The sequence below is a fragment of the Ambystoma mexicanum genome, chromosome 9 (genome assembly GCF_040938575.1).
Source record: "Ambystoma mexicanum isolate Mex_15411 chromosome 9, UKY_AmexF1_1, whole genome shotgun sequence".
NCBI classification, from domain to species: domain Eukaryota; kingdom Metazoa; phylum Chordata; class Amphibia; order Caudata; family Ambystomatidae; genus Ambystoma; species Ambystoma mexicanum.
This window is the reverse complement of record NC_090931.1, coordinates 639,294,964-639,313,727: the sequence shown is the minus strand read 5'-3', so window position 1 is coordinate 639,313,727 and position 18,764 is coordinate 639,294,964. Positions and strand designations below refer to the sequence as shown.

Genomic DNA, 18,764 nt, shown 5'->3' with positions numbered 1-18,764 from the left:
CAACATGTAACAAGCTATTGCAGCCGGGGTATTTCAGTAGTCTAAGTGGCTAGTAACTAAGGCTCCTGTTACAACTTTACACTTGTGCAAGGACATGAATGGAGAACTCCTTTGTATAGAAAGGTGAATAAATGGGAAGGTTTGGTCTGGAAACATGCTTTGGGTTTACCAATGAGCCTACCAATGGATAATATTAGATTTGAGCTTGGCCTAAGGTCATTCAAATCACAAGCGGAATGGAAACTGTTGATTCTGTACCACCGGATCAGGTTCTCTCATGATCAATCTCTATACACGGATATGAGAAAACATCTAGAGGCTGGCAACTCTCACCAGCTGGAGAGATTTGTCTTATTGGCAAGGGAGTGGCAGGAGTGGGCAGACATAGACTCATCACTGTTGAAGGAAAACCCATTAAAGGCAAAAAAAAGGGGAGGAAATGGATTGGATCAGGACCCTAGAGAATATATACGGTCAGGGCCGTACCCTAATCCCTTTCAAAGAGTGGAAAGGAAAGAGGGTTTTCTCAGTAAATACTTAATAAAATTCCCTGATTGGAGAATAAGGAATAAATTCTTCAGACTGAGGTTCAACATTTTACACACAGGGGAAATTTTGGCGAGAAGAGGCTTGGGAGCCTCCGCAGTGAGTCTATGCCAGTTGTGTGTCAAGCCTGAAAATCAAACAATCAAACACCTGATGATGGAGTGCGGGGGTACAAGAAATTCAAGGCATCAATTCCTCAGTAGATATATGTCCGAGGTAACATCTTGGGCATATGACCGTCTCTGGGAAAGCTTGACGGATGGTCACTCACACAAAAAGACGATTGCCGTCGTTAAGATGCTGGAGGACTGTAAGATAGAACTTTATTTTTAAATACGATGTGAATTTTCTTGTATGGATGAGAATTGGCGGTCGCAAAGTGTATGATTTTTTTTTTGTTTAGTGTTTTTTTTTACTAAAAGTTGGTATTTTATGCTGGATTTGTGAAAGGTTATATTTTCTATTAACCATATACAATAAAAAAATAAATAAAAAATGGTGAATATGGATGTAAAAAGTAAAGAATGGTAAATAGAAAAAAATAAAAGTAGTGGAACACCGCTCCCGATTTTTCCCGCTCACTTTGATCACTGATTACATAAGAAGCCAAGAAAATGATGGAGGTGTCTAGCAACTGTTCTGCTATCCATGATTGCTGTTGGAATGCTCACCAATTGGGTACTAATATTTTGATCTTGGATGCACTAGCCGCATTCTCTCAATGACCCTGGGTTTCTTTCAAACCTCTGGCCTTTCACCTAGAAGATAACTCACCTGTTATCCAGGAAGAGGGAATACGGGATGCTGGTGCATCCAAACCCTTACAGAACCTAATATTTACTCCAGTTATTCTGAGATCAGCTTCAAATTTTGGAGGGAAAAAACTGACGTTTTCATAGATGCATTCTGATATTAAGAATTTGGTGTATTTTACACCTACTCCTATTACCTATTTACTAAAAGCCCCAGCTGGACCATGTATTTACCCCATTTCTGTTGGGGTCAACAATCCCACGAAACACCCTCAGCAGGCCAGCTTTATTTATTTATCTATTTATTTATTTATTTTAGTTGTTATTTAGTTCACAGAACTTATACAACTATCAACACAACAAATAGCAATACATATACATAATATGTCTCTTAGTACATACTGCCATAATTCATTTATACAATTCAATAATAAAGGAAAGAAAAAGAGGTAGGATGGCAATAAAAAGCATAAAATGATGATGGATGTACAGAATATTTAAGGCGTACATCAGCAACCAACCGGTCATATATCATTTCACTAGGTCCCGTTACCAAAACAACAGATATCATATAATTGATGACTCAATGACCATCATTCTCATCCAGAAGAACTTTGGTTGCAGACCATAATAGGTGCAAAGCTATTAAAAGAACTTCCGATGCAGAATTCATACATTGTTGCCAAAAGTGGTTAGAAGAAATAAAAGCCAAGTTGTGCACATAACAGCCATAACACAAAACATAAATAAGTTTCATTGTCATGCAGTTTGCCAACACATGTCTCACTGTTTCAGTAACGTCATGGTTATTGCATATCCGACATTGGCGTTGGTCTTTGGCTAATTTCCATTTAGTACCATAAGTGGCACGCACAGGTAGTTGATTGGTTCTCATAAGTAGTCGGAATTTACGTATTAGAGGGTCTGGACAGCGCATAAGGTATAACTGGGGGCGGAGGTAATTATGTTCTATACCTTTAATGTATTGGTAGTTATGCAACTCACGTATTCGATCAAAGTTTGCCACCCAGTCATTAGTGCATACTTTGTGTTTAAAGGTGGATTTGACGGATTCATAAAAACCACAGCAGCTCCGCTCAATAGCCCAACCAAGTCCAGAGAACAGTGTGTTGCAAGAATGGACAAACTTACTTGAGGTATCAACAGTTTTCAAATTAATCATGTTTGAGCCAATCAAACGCAGAAGATCGCTCTGGGGATTACATTGAACTTTTAAGACCAGAAGGCCACGCTGTTGCAACACAATTGATTTAAGGGACTGAAGGCCAAGCTCTGTCCTAACATATTGAGTTGGGCATGAGGGAGATAATGCCAGTATGTTTCGCCAAAATAAGCCTTCAATTTTGCCAAACCAAGATAAGTTTACCATGGACATAACTTCAAGACCATAAGTTACAACAGGGGTTAACCATTGTTTGTACAGCAGAATAATTCCCTTCAAAGAGTATCCAGCGTGGTGATTAACAAAGTTCTTAATTAGGAGCATTATCTGTTTAGCCCGCCGAATTTTACTACTAATTAACAGTTCAAAACCACTTAAACTGCTAAAATGATGCCCAAATATTTGTAGCTGCTGGTATACTCAATTGTACTACAAGACACCTCCATTTTAGGTCGATAAATGAGCCTGGAGGAAAAAAGCATGGTTTGGGTCTTCTCAAGATTGATAGTTAATGGAAATTCAGTGGCAAATGAGCCCAATTCTTGAAGAATACACTTCATGCCCGGAATCCTATGGTGAACAATTGCGAGGTCGTCAGCATAGAGTATAGCTGTAATTAGTTCTTTACCAAATGTAGCTGGACAATTTGCTTTAGTTTTTAAGCGGCCTATGAACAATGATAAGTACACATTTACAAAAAAGGTAGCTAGCAAGGACCCTTGCTTGAATCCTTTATTGACTCTGATGGGTTTAGTAAGTCAACCATAGTTATCCAAGCGAACCTGAACAGTATTTTCAGCATGAAGTTCTTTCAGAAGGTCAATTAGCCATAGTGGACACGATAGGTCTTTAAGTAGAGCCCACAGCATAGAACAATTGACACTATCAAATGCGGATTTAAAATCTATAAATGTTATGTAGACTGATGGATTACCAGCTATTTTGGCTCTTGATGTATTTGCATCAAGAAGGCGTATATTGTTGGTAGTACTAGTGCCAACCCTAAAGCCAGATTGTAATGGATGTAAGATAGAATTGGCTTTAGCCCAGTTTAAGAGGTGATCAAGTACAATTGCTGAGAAGATTTTACTGGTAGTGTCAAGAATTGACAACATGCGATAGTTAACAGGCAGATCTCTGACTTCAGTTTTATATACTGGAATTATAATTGCTGATTTCCAGGAGTCGGGGACACTACATTGGCGACAAATCTGATCAAACAAAATACAGAGCACTTGGGCCCACAGGAGCGGATCTTGTTTCACAACCACAGAGGCGAGGCCATTAGGGCCGGGTGCTTGAGAGCTACTAAGCTTCCCAATTATTTCAACAATACTGGCTTTAGAGTACGCAAGAGGCCACATAGATTGATAATTATTTGCTGTCGAGTGGCTTTCATCAGCAAACATGTTGGCAGTGATATATTTAGCCATATTTTCCTCACTCACTGGGTTAACTAATAATTGGGAGGTGTCAGTGCGGGCAGTACTAAGCAACTTCCAAAGTTTTGAAACCTCGTGCCTCTGAAGAATCCCAAACATAACTTGCTATTTAAGATTTAGGTTTGTATATTTTCTACGTTTGTACCAATTATTATATTTGTTTGTGAAGCGCTTCAAGGCCAGTTTTGTCCCTGTGCTAAGCGGGCTTGCATTGGAATTGTCTCGTTGCCTCATTCTGTGTAGATATGTGATGGGCGGGTCCTTTTGTGGGTCGATAGTAACGTGGGCTGTGTAACCCTCCTATGCTGGTGGCTGGAGACCCAGTCCACTATGCTTCAGCTCTTGCCTGTTGTGTGCTGGACGGTGTTGGCCTTGTGCAGGGTTGGCAGCTGAGGTTGTCTTCTATTTGGGCCGATGGTGGCTTGGTTTGCTGTGGTCTGCTGATGTCTGAGCCTTGTGTGGGATTTTTCTGTTGTGGTCCTGCGTGTGCCAGCTAAAGGATGTGTCCTATGGGTTCCCTCTGTAGTCAATAATATGCTGAAGAAAATTCCATCCCCCACCTTAATTAATGTGTTCTCTATAGCACATGGATACAGGTTCGTCATCATAATTTAATTTGTGTTGCTTGGTTTTAGTGCACACTATTAATTTATAATTACTATTTTGTTCAATGTAACATCTTTCTTTTCTTGATTGTTTTTTAAATGATTGATAATGTACATTACTAGTATTACAAACAACATGATCATCTCCACAATTTGCAAACATGTGCCGAATCATTAAAACTATACAATGTTGTGCTGTCCTTATAAGTCTAACACACATTATGATATTACTATTTCATGTCCACTAATTCCTAGTTAACTACTTTTGCCATTTTTTTAAAAATCTATTCCGAAGAAAGACAGAGGGCCTCATTACAAGGTTGCCAGTCCGGTAACAACGGTACCGGTAAGCTTGCCGGTACCGTTGTTACCGGACCGGCAAAATACGAGGTCTGCTCGTGGGTGCCTGTCAGCCCGGCAGGTCCGACCTGCCAGGCGGAACAGCACTCGTGAGCATACCTACTCGGTAGCGCCGGCACCGTTAATGGCCTCCCCATTCCCATTGAGTCCTATGGGATTCAAATGGGAATGGGGAATAATTTTTACTGGCACCCGGCGAAGGGGAATTACCGGGTCTGGTGGAGCCAGAATGCCCCAGTACATCCCCATGCCGGGTGCCGGTCAAAAACGGACTCCGGCAGCAGCCGTGCCAGTATTTACTGGCACAGCTACCGCCACCCTTATAATGAGGCCCAATATCCATGCCCAAGCTTGTGTTGTAGTGCCCCCAGACAATTCTTAAATCCACCACATTGTGCCCCCACCATTTCCGGGTCACAAAGTCCATTCATGGCCTGAGAAGGGGTCATTTCTCTGAATTAGTCTCATATCCCGCTCTTTCCCTTTGGCTCTCCACGTGGGTTTGGCTTTTCATCGGGTGCCTGGACAGATAGTCCATGTTTGCCTGATCTTTGCCCTCTCTCGTTGTTGGACTGTAGACAGGTATGGCTGGAAAATGAGGACCCATCTCATGATTTAAGCATTAGCATCATTATTGCAACAGGTGAGGGTTTCCTGGTCTGTGTGAGGGGTAACATGTTCTCCTGTTAGAGGGTCATTTAGAGCTTCTAAGGCCTTATTGATCTATGATGGGATAATGTATTTGTTTTTAAAAGAATTTTCTATTGGACAGATGGGCTGCTCTACCCGTGGCATTCTTTTCACAAGATGGCACCTAATGCCACCTCTGATGCCTCCATCTTTAGGATGATATCATAATTGAAATTAGGCATGATGAGGACTGGAGGGTTATAATGGGCACTTTTTAGATCCGTAAAACACCACCTGCGTGGGCCCTCTACACATAGGTCTGTTAGGGTGGGAGGCTTTATCATGTTGGTTAGGGTTCCACACTTAGCTGTAAAGGAGGGAATGAATCTGTGGTAGTAACCCACAAACCCAAGGACAACCCTCAATTCCTTTTTTATGGTGGGCAGAGCAACATACCCCATTGCTTTCACCTTCTCTGCTTATGGGGTTCCCCTGCTGCTGCCGACACTGAAGCATGGATATTTGACAGTGGATTGGGCCCGGTGGCACGTGGGTGAGCTAGCATTTAGATCTGTATCCACTGCAGTCTGGAATCGGAACAGCCCCACCGCTTCGTCGTTTCACCAATGGGAGAACAATGCTGGAGTTATTCCACTGGCTGATTAGATAATCACTGTGGCCAATCAACATGTAGCCAAAACACCACCTTAACAACATCTACAAAGCCAACAGGCGCATTGACCGTGCCACAAGTTGGCATGTACCACTCTATAAAACAATTCAGCCAAAGGGCCTGTAAATGTGGATAAACCCCTTCTCGCCCCTTTGTGCATTCATGCAAATCAGAAGGTGTTTTCTGTGCATTTTAAAGCACATCCCGGGACAGATTCTCTGATTTTTTTGACGCAAGTGATAAAATTTGCAAAGTGCAATCGTTTCGGCTTATAGGTGGCGCAAGTGCCATCTAACAGCCGAAACTAAAAAGAATAGTGGCTCTGTGCTTGTTATGAGAAAGGAGTGAATCCCAAATGCAATGAACATGGTTTCCTCCTTACAATGTTTAAGCGGTGCCTTTCGGGTCTTTTCGGACCCAGTGATGCATCGATACTCTTCATAATTACTGCGACTGCATGGAGCGTGTCCCTTTTGGGCAGTGCAGGAGTCTGCCGTCCCTCAAGCAACTAGCAATTTAACCATCCAAACATGCCAGCACGACCCTCTTCCTTTGGCCCGTTGCTGCCGTTGTGCTCCTTAGTGTTTCAAGATGGCTCCATGTCACCCCTGGGCTTTGCTTTTACCTTAATCTTACATCAGTCCATTTTTATTCTTTTGGAGTGACCCAACTACAACTTCCAGCAGGCAATTGATGGAGAAGATTGGGACATGGTGTCCCTCCTGATGTCGAGTCATCGAGCAACCCATGTGCTCCCCCCAGTTTCTCCCATGTGCCATCAATCAGAAAATACTCTGATTACTTCAGAAATGAGCACGCGCTAGGGGCGGTGAAAGAACTACTGTATAGATTCAAGGGAGTGATGCAATAGATGCCGAAGGAATTCCAACGGGACTGTTCCCTTCTGGAAGAGCAGGTGGGACACTGAAAAAGCCCCATGAGGAGGGTCAGACTGGAGGGGCGCCAGGGTAGAGGAGACCAGGCCATTTATGACAGGCTCATTGTAAATTGATTCCAAGCCCCTCAAGCAGCACTGAGGTTTTGCTGCCCATCTCCCCTGGCATAAAACACTCCCTCCCACGAGGCTTCACATACTTATCGGGATGAATATTTAATCTCTTCCATGGAATGGCTCTGTTTGGGCATTAGACAGAAGTGACTCGGGCCCAGGAGTTACTAATCAGGAGGGTCCTCTTGAGGCCTGCTGGTGGAGCATGGAGAAAGAGGCGCGTGCGCCAGCTGTGGAAAATAGGCACAGCCACCATGCACGGTGTGTTCTAACTTTCACTGCACAATCCTGCACAGTGAGTTGCTGCCCCAACTCTCGACTTGGCTAAGCGCCTCCTTGTATGGTAGTTGCTCCATCCCTAGTCCTTAATTACCCCATTTTCTGCGGTCTTGAACTGTAAGTGCCCTGTCCATGTGTATTATTTTATAACCAGCCCATTCACATCTTCTATGCAGCTTTCACTAACCCTTTGTTCAAAGTTCTGTGCAACCACTTCCCCGCAGTGTCTGGTCTCCCATTGGCTGTGATCTGGGCTCCGTTCAGTCACTGTTCACAGCTTCACAGTGGACTCTCGGCTCCATCTCTGCCGGGTCTGCTGCTTTCTGGCTTTCTCCAGATTCTTTCCCGGCTTTGTGTGGGCTGGGCTCCTTCTGGCTGTTTTACTTTTTGTCTGTGCTTTTTTGGGGTGCCTTCTCGTCTGAGTTGGGTCTCCTTCCCAACCGTCACATCTCTTTCCAACATTCTCTTGGGTCCTTCCCAGCTCTGACTGGGATTTTCCTGGCTTTGAATGGGATTCCTCTCGGAAGGGTCTGTACCTCCTCTCGCTTACGCTCTTTCTCGCTACTCACCCCACTCCCTTGAAATCTGCTGCCCATCACAATCAAAGCCAGCCCGACTGTGGATCTCTTCAAAGCTTGGCCTAAACTTCACTTGCTCGCTAAAGAGGTAATTCATCCCGCCCCGTCCCTTATCCTCCCTACGTGGTCCCACCATTCCCTCTAGTGCCACGTAATAATGTAATTCTGTTGACTTGTACAATAGTCCTCTTCATTTTGAAGCACCTAGGTTGATGATATATGATATGGTATTTTATTTATACTGTGCCTATACACAAGTGTTTCAAGGCGTGACTAGGCAAGGGAGGGGAACAAGGGAGGACAAGACAACAATCTTATTAGGCCAAGTGACATTGAGATCGTGCAGGGGAAGGGGAAGCAGTGCCAGGGGAAGGAGAGGAGGAGAAGTTCGAGACATAGGATCAAGACATAAAAAGAAGTGCGGCCAACAAGTGGCAGTGCAGGGGGTTAAGTGCAGACAACAGGTGTTAGATGAGTGCAAATAGGGCGGCTGTAGGGTTGCAGATACAGCCCCAGTGCAGGGTGGCCAGAGGCAGTGTAGGTGTGCAACTGGAAGGGCGGGGACCTGGGCCTGTGATTCAGAGGGTAGCCAGGCGGACCAGTGCAGTATCAGACAGGAGGTCAGCAGGTAAGTGGAAGATAGAAGGCAGAAATGTTACCCTTGTAAACCACTTGTTTCTTTTGTTTTGTTCTATCACTGGGCCATGCCCCTCATTGCTCATATCCTCATAAACTGGCCTATTCTTATGGTTATTATTAGTGTATTTATTGAGTGTTGACCAGGCTTCGGGAAGTAACGGAGCGCTTTACAAGTCATAGGTAGAAGGACACAGTGAGGGGAGTAGAGACACCAGGGAGATGTGAGCTAACAATGGGGGAGCGCGGGTGATTTGGCAGCAAGCGACCTACAAGCAACTAGGGGAGGAAACAGGGGGAAGCAGTATTCCCAGTCTAAGGTTAATTGGGAGTGGAGGGTGTGTGGACCTATGTGTTAGCATGGACGCATTCCTTAAAAAGGAGGGTCTTAAACTCCTTCCTGAAATGTAGCAGCAAGGGGTGAGTCTGGTACTGACTGGGAGGGGGTTCCAGAGTCTGGGGCCGTAGGCAGAGAAGGCCTGTCTTCCGGTTCTTTTCTTCTTATATGGGCGGAGCTCAAGTCTGCACATGTCCATACTTCTGGTGGATCATATACTTCCGTAGATGGTGAGTTTCTCAGTGAGGTAGCTTGACCACTTCTGGGCGACAGCCTTGTAGATAATGGAGTAGGATTTGAAGATGATGCTTGCTCGCAGCGGGAGTCAGTGCAGTTCGATGAGGGTCTGGGTGGTGTGGTTGAATTAGCAGTCCTTTGATGTTTTGTGCGGCAGCATGTACGACACATCTCAGGTGTGCCAGGGTAGTTACCGGAAGGACTTGTAGGAGGGCATTGCCACCATCCATTTGGGAGAGGACCAAGATTTGGACAGCAGCTCTGAAGTTGTTTTCTGGGATGAAGGGTTTGATTTTCCGCAGGAGAGAAAGTTGGAAAGTTTGTGTTTTCCTTGCTATGTGCTACTTGAAGGAGAGGTGTTGGTCGGTGTTAAGCCCAAGGTGCTTGGCATAGGTAATCAGCTAATATGTGAAGCCGTATAGGTTCATAGCAGAGAGCCAGGTATTACCACTAGTTCTCATCTTAATGCAGGGTACAGGCACCCTCCTAGGCAATGCCTCCACCATTTGCGAATGTGTTATTGTAAGTCATTTCTGGTCAAAATGGACAACCCTCTTCTTCAAATAAATGAAAATACAAATATGTATGGGATTGTGTCTGATTTGTATTTTTTTTAGCTCCTTTATTATGTTTTCTGTTCTCCATTCTCTCTGTGTTTTGAGGCCATCCCAGATGTGTCTAGGTCCTTCTTAGCCAAGGGATCCTTTTTCCTTTTGCTGCTTGCCAAATGTGTCTATCCCTCTGTGTAAGTTCTTCTTCTTCCTGACTGTCCCTGGATTTTGTCCTGACCCTTCTCTGGGTTCTTTTATTCCTCTTTTTAGGGTCTTCCGCTACATTGTTTCTGCTGCCTCTATTCTACTTGTTCAGAGTCTCTATTCGTTATCATAGTTATGTCTGTTCTCCTATACAGATGTATCTGGCCCCTTCTAGATGGTTTCTGTGCTCCTTTCCAGACCTTTTCTGGCCAACCTTCTGCTTTGGATTCTTCCAGGATGTCTGTATTTGCCTGATCTACTGTGTTTGAAATCCTTTCGGGCTGTGTCAAGTCTTTTTATTAGCTGTGTCTGGCTCCTTTCTCACTCTTATCTGGGTTTCCCACTAGAATGTCCATTGCTTGCTCCCCTCAGCATCCGAGCTTCTTCTCAGTATTATGCAGCTCCTTGCAGCTGTTTTATTACGACAGCCCTTATTTAGGGTCATTCTGAACGGTGTTTGGTCTCCTCTTTTACTGTGTATATGGTGCTTCCTGTATGTGGACGCTTCCTGCTTTGTCTGTGATGTCTTGGCGTCTTCCTAGATGACTATGGGATCATTCCTGGCTGTGCCTAGGCCATTTTTACGCATGATAGTGGTCCCTTCCCTACTGTTTCTCTGCTCCACTCTGGCTGTGTTTGCGTTGCTTCTCAGCATTTCATAGGCATCTTCCCAGCTGTGTTTTTCCGTCTTACCGCTCATGTCTCGACTCTTCCCTGGCTGCGTCTGTCACCCTTCTTTGATAGTTTGGGCTTCTTGCTTGCCATGTTGTGGCCTATTTCCAGTTAAAGTAGGGATTGTCCCTGCTAATGCCGGTCCCTTCCTGGCTCTTTCTTGGCCGCTTGCTGACTCTCTCTGGACTTCCGCAGAGCTCTGTTTAGGATTTGTCACACTGTCTTAACTAGTTACTAGCTATATCTAAACCTCACACTATTGTTTGTAGGCTTTTTCTGATAATGTCTGTCTCTATCCCAGTAATGTCTTCACCATTTTCCAGGAGTGTCTTAGCTCTTTCTTGGTACCTTTTGGCCTTCTTCAGGGCACTATCTGGATTATTTCCAAGAAGTGTTTAGGCTTCATTCCAGATGTATTTGTTGTTGTTGTGTCTGGGCTTCTTCTCAGACTTGGCTGTGCCTTTTCCTTGATCTGCCCTGGGCTGGTTGCCGGATCTGGTTTTATCTCCTTCCTTCCTTCCTAGGTCTGGTCTCGCTCCTTCCAGGCTCTGCCACTTCTCATTCCCGGGTGAGTCTAGGCTCCTTCCAGGAAATGCCTGGGTTGCATCAAATAATGTCTGGTCCATTGGTTGATATTAAATAGGATAATTCCAGGCTGTATCTTATCTCCTCGCATCACCTTCTTGGTTCCAACCCAGCAATGTATCTGTTCCTTGCTAATCTGTCTAGGACACATCTATATTTCAGCTTCAGCTGGAGCTCCTTCTCAGCTGTCTTTGGACACCTTTCCTCCTCTTTCTAAGATGCTACCAGCTGTGCCTAGACCTCTTCAGGTGTGGTAGAGTTTGAGTTCCCCCCCTCAGTAGCTCGGGTTGTTCCTGGTACTTTCTCTTGTGTTTTGTAGGACTAATGTATTACCTGCTCCTTCTCATTTGAAAACCAATGTGAGATAGAGAAAAAGAAATTTCTAGATGTGTGTATGGTTGGAGAATTCACTGCAGTGACATCACAATTCACCTGCTCTTCTGTTTGGCATTTCTCCACAGGTGGCCTGTATTTCTCCCTCGTCTCGGTGTCTCCCTGAAACAATGTACACGTTGCGTTACGCGAACAGAGCCAAAAGGATTAAGAACAGGCCTATGGCTCACATGGTAAGGCCCGTTCTGCACATCCTATTTCAGATACGCGCTAGAATAATGGTGTTATAGTTCAAATAGAAATATTGGTGGGTCTGTCTTCTAAAGAGGTCGAGTTTAAGACATTTCGATGCTCACCCCGGGCTTGTGAGAATGACCCCCCCCCATAGGAGCAAAGATCAGGTAATTCCTGATGAGGATCCCTGTAAAGGGGCTCTGACTAGAGCATTCCATACACGTCACAGGAGGCTATTAACCATAACATTGCATGAAAAGGTGACCTGGATAGGCAGGCTCCTGACAATCATCCCATATTAGTGATAAAGGTCTTTCTAGTAGACCCGGTTCAACACCCGTCTTGCTGCTTAAACTGGGTTAGTGATAGAGTTCAATCTAAAGTCCCCCCCCCCCCATCGCCCAAATCAGGACATTGCAGCAGCACAAGAAATGTTCAAATGATAACATTTCTGCAAAGGAGTCACCCATCAGGACATTCCATGCAACTAAGCCAGAGGGGGAAAAACACCGCTGCAGGAGCTCCATAACAGAGCATTCCCTTACACTCCCACCAGGGTAATGATAGTTCCTCCAATAGGAAATGCAAATCGGGGTCCTCTTTGTAGCTTATACCAGGGGTGGGATTACGGAAACATTGCAACAGTGCACGCACAATTAGCAGTAGGGAATACATTGCCCTAGTGCAAAAAATATATTCTTTAAATGCATTTTTGCACCAGGGCAAAGGGTAAGGGCAAGCTTTGCCCTGGTGCAAGAATGCATCAGAAGAATATGTTTTATGCACTAGGACCATTTTTGCTAATTGCACTTACACCAGTGCAACGTTTCTGTAATACCGCACATGGTTACTCTAGCAGTGACGCTCCTTTCCAAGAGCTACAGATCAGGGCATTCCCTGCAGCTCAAGCCAGGCCAGTGATGACTTTCTGTTACATCTTCGTCCCTGTGCCATCAGAGGGAGTGATGTCAGCGAGAGAATGTTCCTGTGCGTATGGAATGTTTGTGTGTGAATGAAGGTTCCAGCTGAGACGGTTGGTGCCAGCCTGCCTGAGTGGTGGGTGCTGGTGAGGTTCTGCCCTGGGGAACTGGTGCCTTCAGGGCTCAGCCCCTCTACAGTGTCATCTGCCTATGTCAACTTAATAACGTGGATCTTGGATGAGCCTACAAGCGGCCTCCAGTCATCTTTAAATACACTTTCCTTCATATAGGGCCGTAGAACAAGGAATTCTCTGCAACTCAATCCTAGGCAAATACCCCAATAAGAGTGTTGATTACTGCATTCTATCTTTTGATCTTCCAGGATCCAAAGGAAAGGCTACTGTGCAATTTGGAGGAAGAAATCCAGTGCCTAAAAGCAGAGAACGTCTTTCTCCGGCAGCAGCTCCCGCTGGTGGGCATTCAACACAGCGGCTCCATCAATGGGAAGGAGACCTCATCCCACCAAAGTATGATCCTGCACTTGTCAAAATGTGGCTGGACTGTAGAGAAGCAGGAGCCTCCCTGACAGTCTCCTCCCAGGGCCTCCCTCTGGAACAGCCTCCCTGCCACTCTAAAACTTGAGGAGAACCATCTCCGGTTCCGGAAGCACCTCAAGACCTTCCTCTTTGCTTCTGCCTTAGCTCCCCCGCTCCCCTGCTGATCTGTTCTCTCTTGGCACCGTGCACCTGGCCACCCACTGTCCTCCGGGCCCAGGTACCTTCTCACCCTGCCACCCTCCCGCACTGCCTCCGGGCCACCCATTGCACTGGGGTCTGTATCTGTACCCATACAGTCCCCCCCCTTTTTTCTTCCTGCACTTATCAGACCTACCCTTTCTGCTGCCTTAAACCCAGCACTTGCCAATTTCTGGCTGCACTACCACAGTTTGTTGCTTTATTTATTTATTATTATGTATGTGTTTCTCCTTTGCTCCGCACTTTCCACTTCTCCCCCCTTCCATGCACTTTTCCCCTCCCCCTGTCTCATGCACTTGCGCATTCTCAATGGCCTAGTAAGATCGTTGTTTTGTTCTCCCCTGTTCCCCTCCCTTGCCTTATCACGCTCTGAAACACTTGTGTACGAGCACGATAGAAATAAAATATCAATATCAAAGTCCTGCTCCTCAGAATGTTTATAGGTCTTGGGAGGATAGCTCAGGGCAACATGCTCGCCTTGGAAGCAAGACGTCACGGAGCACTACAGGTTCGATCCCCAGGTCCTCACTTGTGCGTTATAAATAACCTATCATATCATATCAAGGCCTGCGAGATGGTTAGCTATATTTCAGGCCCACTTGTCATGCAACTAGCTTCCATGGCCTGTGCAAGAATAAGGGCATTCTCTTCAGCTTCCTTGGGTACCGTTGCAGAGGGACTCTAGGGATTACCACTTTAGGCAAAAAACATATCATCTGGGCCCATTGTAAGAGATGGGCCACCAAGTTAGGACCTTTCCTGCAGAGGCACAAACCTTTGCAACTGACCTGCTAAATTCTCCCCATTTGTTTGGAGGTGTGCCTGGCCTGTAGCCCTCCAGATGGTAGGAGTAGTGAAGAAGGAATACTGAACTTGACAGTGACATTTGGACATAGCACTCTTATCACCTAAAAAGGTCCTTTCACCAACAGATCTTGCCACCATTTTACCCACAATACTTCTCAGGTACAAGGCTGATACAGCTGTGTGAGGTGTTGTCTTTCATTTCGCCACTCAGTGTGTCCTTATTGTTCAACAGATGTGGAAGAACCTGCACATGCATGCCCAGTCTGCAATGCACATGGCTAAACTGTTTTCAGCTACATGAGCATTCTGACACGCATCTTAGCAAACCATTCAACAAGTGGTTAGGACACTAGCCCAGAAGACAGGAGCAGCCAAGAGTGCTGGGCTGAAGCCTCATCATCAACACTCTCCTGTTATCTTTTTCTGCCATTTAACAAAGTAACAACTACAATGATAATGACCTAACTTTTAGCGGGCAAAAATGTCTAACTGACCAGACTAAAAAAAAAAATACTAAAGTTGAGCATTGATAATATAGAGTTTGATCTCCTTACAAAGCAGCGGATTAAAAAAAAGGGTTTGTTACTCGAGGGGAATCTGGTGACAAAGCTTTCATTGGTCAAAGAGCCTCTCTTGATTTCCTGCCCAAGGGTAGGTCTCAGCAGGATAGCTCAGTGGCAACGTGCTCGCTTTGGAAGCAAGACGACACAAAGTAACACAGGTTAGATCCCTAGATTCGCGCTTATAAACTTAATATTAATAACCTATCATATTGTAGAGCCTCACTGTAACGGTAATTTGTATCTTTTGCCTTATTTTGTAATTTGTCAATCTATTTACAAAGAGTAGCACAAGTGCAGGTGATTTTATAAAAAGTGGTAATTGCATGGAGGGGACCTAAAGCATCGACACTTATGTGGATGTAGGTCTGCACATTGCCGTCATCTACGTTTGCAAAACGGAGGAGAGAAGCAAAGCATGCAAATCATCTTTAGGCCTTGCTTTTACAGGTTGTTTTGTGAGAAAATGTAAAGGCCATCTGCCCTAAAAGCATGGCATGCCGCATTACCCAAGGAGTCCTATGGAATCCGCCTGCTATCAGCATGCTCAAAACAAGAGGATTGAGGATGTAAATCTCTTGCAGGCTTAAAAGCATGTGTCCTTTGGAGGAGAAGGGGGAATGCAGAATGGAAACGCTATTTCTTGCCTGTGCCCCTACTCTTCTTCCAAATGGTCGCAAAATGCCCGGATTGTAAAAGTGAGGCGTAAATGGCTAACGCCTTGCTTTTATGCCGTACATTTGCACTGCGGGGCCTAGAAAAGGACCATTAGGGTGTTTTATTTCTAGGCCATTGTTTAGTGATGGTACAGTAATAAAAAAATAAATAGTTAAGCATACCTTGGTTAAGATGAGAAATCATGCTTTCTACACCTCACTATCAAACTTGTATTCTTTTCTTTTAACTATGATATGATAGGTAATTTATAACGCACTATGACTTTAGGCCTATTGGAGATGGGGAACATTTTTTAAGAAATGTGCAGGAATCTACTCACGGAGATGTAGGGTATGGTATTGCGGCAAAGCGTACATCCTGTGTCGGCCAATGTTACCAAGTACTGTGTGTGTGGCCATCTTTACACTATTAATGCAAGCCATACCCAATAGCATACGCCCAACACGAACACCACCTGCTTACCTGGACTGGGATCCATTTAATTGGCAGATGCACTGCCCATCCAGCAGTAGGAGGTAGACAGCACGGCACTACACAGTTAATGGGACCAGAAGGCACATTCTCGTGTATTTGATGGTTTAATGCAGAGGAATCCGTGGTATCAGGTAATATTACCCCCACCAATAATATCGCCATACATATGGTCCTGGGGTAAGGCCATAGGCGATATTATTAGTGGGGATAATTTGTGGGGTTATTGGGACCAGGGGTTGCGGGGGTGTCCCCCGCAGGTTCCATGGCTTAATATTGCAGCAAAAATATGACAATATTCTTGTATGGCGATATTTTTGCGGGGATGTTAACAGCTGGAACTAAATCCATGTGACCTCAGAGTCACTGGTTCAAGGGTCACTCATACTAGCATTGCTGCTTCAGAAATCCAATGAGTTCCAAGTCTAATGGGTATAATAACGATAAGTGGCTTCCTATGAAGCACCTTGATCTGAGGGCGTCAAACACTTTATAATCCACGCCTTCTTGTTTCTTCCTTGGATTGACATGGTGATAAGAATGTTTCACCTAAGAGTCACGAGCATGTTTTCATGTAACCCGGCAATGCCACAAAACTTTAAAGGTGAGGCACTGGAATGGCTGATAGTGAGGTCATTGTTGGGGGATAAAGGTGAGGGAGCAGCAATCACTTTAGGCGGGCGGGTGATCATGTCTGTCCTTTTCTTTTGCTATTGCAGAGCTACCTCAGCGGCACAGCGAGAGCAGAGCAGGTGGGTTGGTGGCGCACCCACGGTGCGCATCGCCTGCCCCAGAGGAGGGGCTCTACGGCATCCTGCAGGAGTTCCTGTCTGAGAACGAAAAGCTCAGGTACACGTCACATCATCTCTAGTGTCCTCTTCCCAGAATGCTAGAAGGGTCCTCATCCCCACTCATCTTTCCCAGTCTGGTTTGGAGTTCCCGTCGATAGGGTCCATTGTACCTCAGGGAATTCATCAACAGGGTCTCTTCCCATTCTGCATTAGGGTCGCTACCTATAGAATCTCATCCCTGCAGGGCTTTCCCATTTCACCTTTGGGTCTTCATTTCTGTCACTCTCACCAGCCCGCTTCATGTTTCCTGTCTCTATTCCCAAACTACACTTGTGGGCTTTATCTCGCTGCGCCCCTGGATCTGCATATTTTGGGGTCTCTTCACAATCTGCCTCAGGGTTTTCACGGTTCTATGTGAAGATGTCCCCAGCAAAATGTAATCATGTGAAACTGTAGCTGGCAAATAGTTGTTTTCAAAAAGTTTGTTATTCAGTACAATCAATGCAAAGTGTGAAAATGTTGCCAGTAAATAGGTCGCCAAAAAAGCTATGTCTAAATACACAAAAGCACAAGGCTGTGACCCTAACAATGTCCCAAACCACTGATAAAACCTCCACAATCACCTTAACTCCTTTCCTAAAACGTCCCTAATTCTAATTACTACCCTGAACTCTTACACAGCACTAACCCTGCAGCGTGTTAAAACATTTTATTTTCACCTTACTCAATACAAAATCAATGGAAAAGAAACAGTGAACTTAATTCCAACCTCATCACCAGTTCGCCACAAATGACATAGCCTTTGCCCTAACCCGAGCCCTTGCTCTAATTCTAACCTTAGCCTTTCCCTAACTACAACCCAAACACTTCCCCTAATGCTTACTTTACTCTGACCACTAGGTGTATCCTAACCCCTATCCTATGGCAACACCCCCATCCCTCCCCACCTTCCCTATCCCTTTCTTTAACACTTACCCAAAGCATTATTCTATTAGCCATAGCCTTACCATGACCCCTACCCTAACACTTACCCTGACAATTAATTTACCCTAACGACTAGCCAAACACAAACATCACCAGGCCCGCAGCACCCACTCTGACCCTACTCTAACTCTTACCCTAATTCAACCAACATCCTTACTCTAACCCTAACCCCTCTTCTTACCATAACCCCTATTCTAACCCTAACCTCTATTCTAACCCTAAACCATGCAATCACAGGCCCACAAAACCGTACTTAACCTTAAAAATGATCTGAGCAGCACTACATTTTTGGCTACTTTTCAGCTATATTTTTTTACTACTTTTTGCCTATTTTCATCACAACATTTTCACTGATGACATTTTTGCTGGCAACGTTTTCACTGGATACCGGTTGTCGCCTCTGGGTGACTCTTCCCAATGTGCCTCTGGGTCTGAATCTCTTGGACCACTCCCCAGCCTGGTTCAGATTTCTCTTCTCTGGGGTCCTATTCCCAAACTACATATGTGGTTCTCATCACTGGGAGTTTTTGGGCCTGTATATCTTGGTGTCTCTTCCAAATCTGCCTCTGTGCCTGGAATCTAACGTATGTGCTCCCACAAATAAAGACCCTAAACACTTGTAGACTCTCTGGTTGCTACAATTCTAAGCTTTTATTCTGGAAGACCGGATACATGATTCAGGAGTTCATGAATCCCATGTCATATGATACAGAGGTCTGCAACCTCCGGCTCTCGAGATGTTTTGTACTACGACCCCCATGGTCCCTCACCAATGAATATTCTGGCCAGGGAGGATGGGAGCTGTAGTCTAAAACATCTGGAGAGCCAAAGGTTGCAGACCACTACATATAACAAAGATTGCTGATTCTGTATGCACAAGTTCACAGCTGGATTCCGTTTTGAGAAATGTGGATCTCATCACAAACAGAAACCAGTATGAGACTCAAAATCA

At 45.0% G+C, this 18,764-nt stretch overlaps 1 protein-coding gene across 2 annotated transcripts in view; it reads left to right on the top strand.

Annotated features, from left to right (window-relative positions):
- Positions 1–18,764, top strand: part of KIF12 (kinesin family member 12) — a 254,749-nt gene that overhangs the window by 181,939 nt on the left and 54,046 nt on the right. For both annotated transcript variants that reach the window (XM_069615347.1, XM_069615346.1), the window contains exons 11-13: positions 11,741–11,845; positions 13,149–13,293; positions 16,757–16,886. In XM_069615347.1, coding sequence (XP_069471448.1) covers positions 11,741–11,845; positions 13,149–13,293; positions 16,757–16,886 — 380 coding nt within the window. The remainder of the gene's footprint in view (positions 1–11,740; positions 11,846–13,148; positions 13,294–16,756; positions 16,887–18,764) is intronic.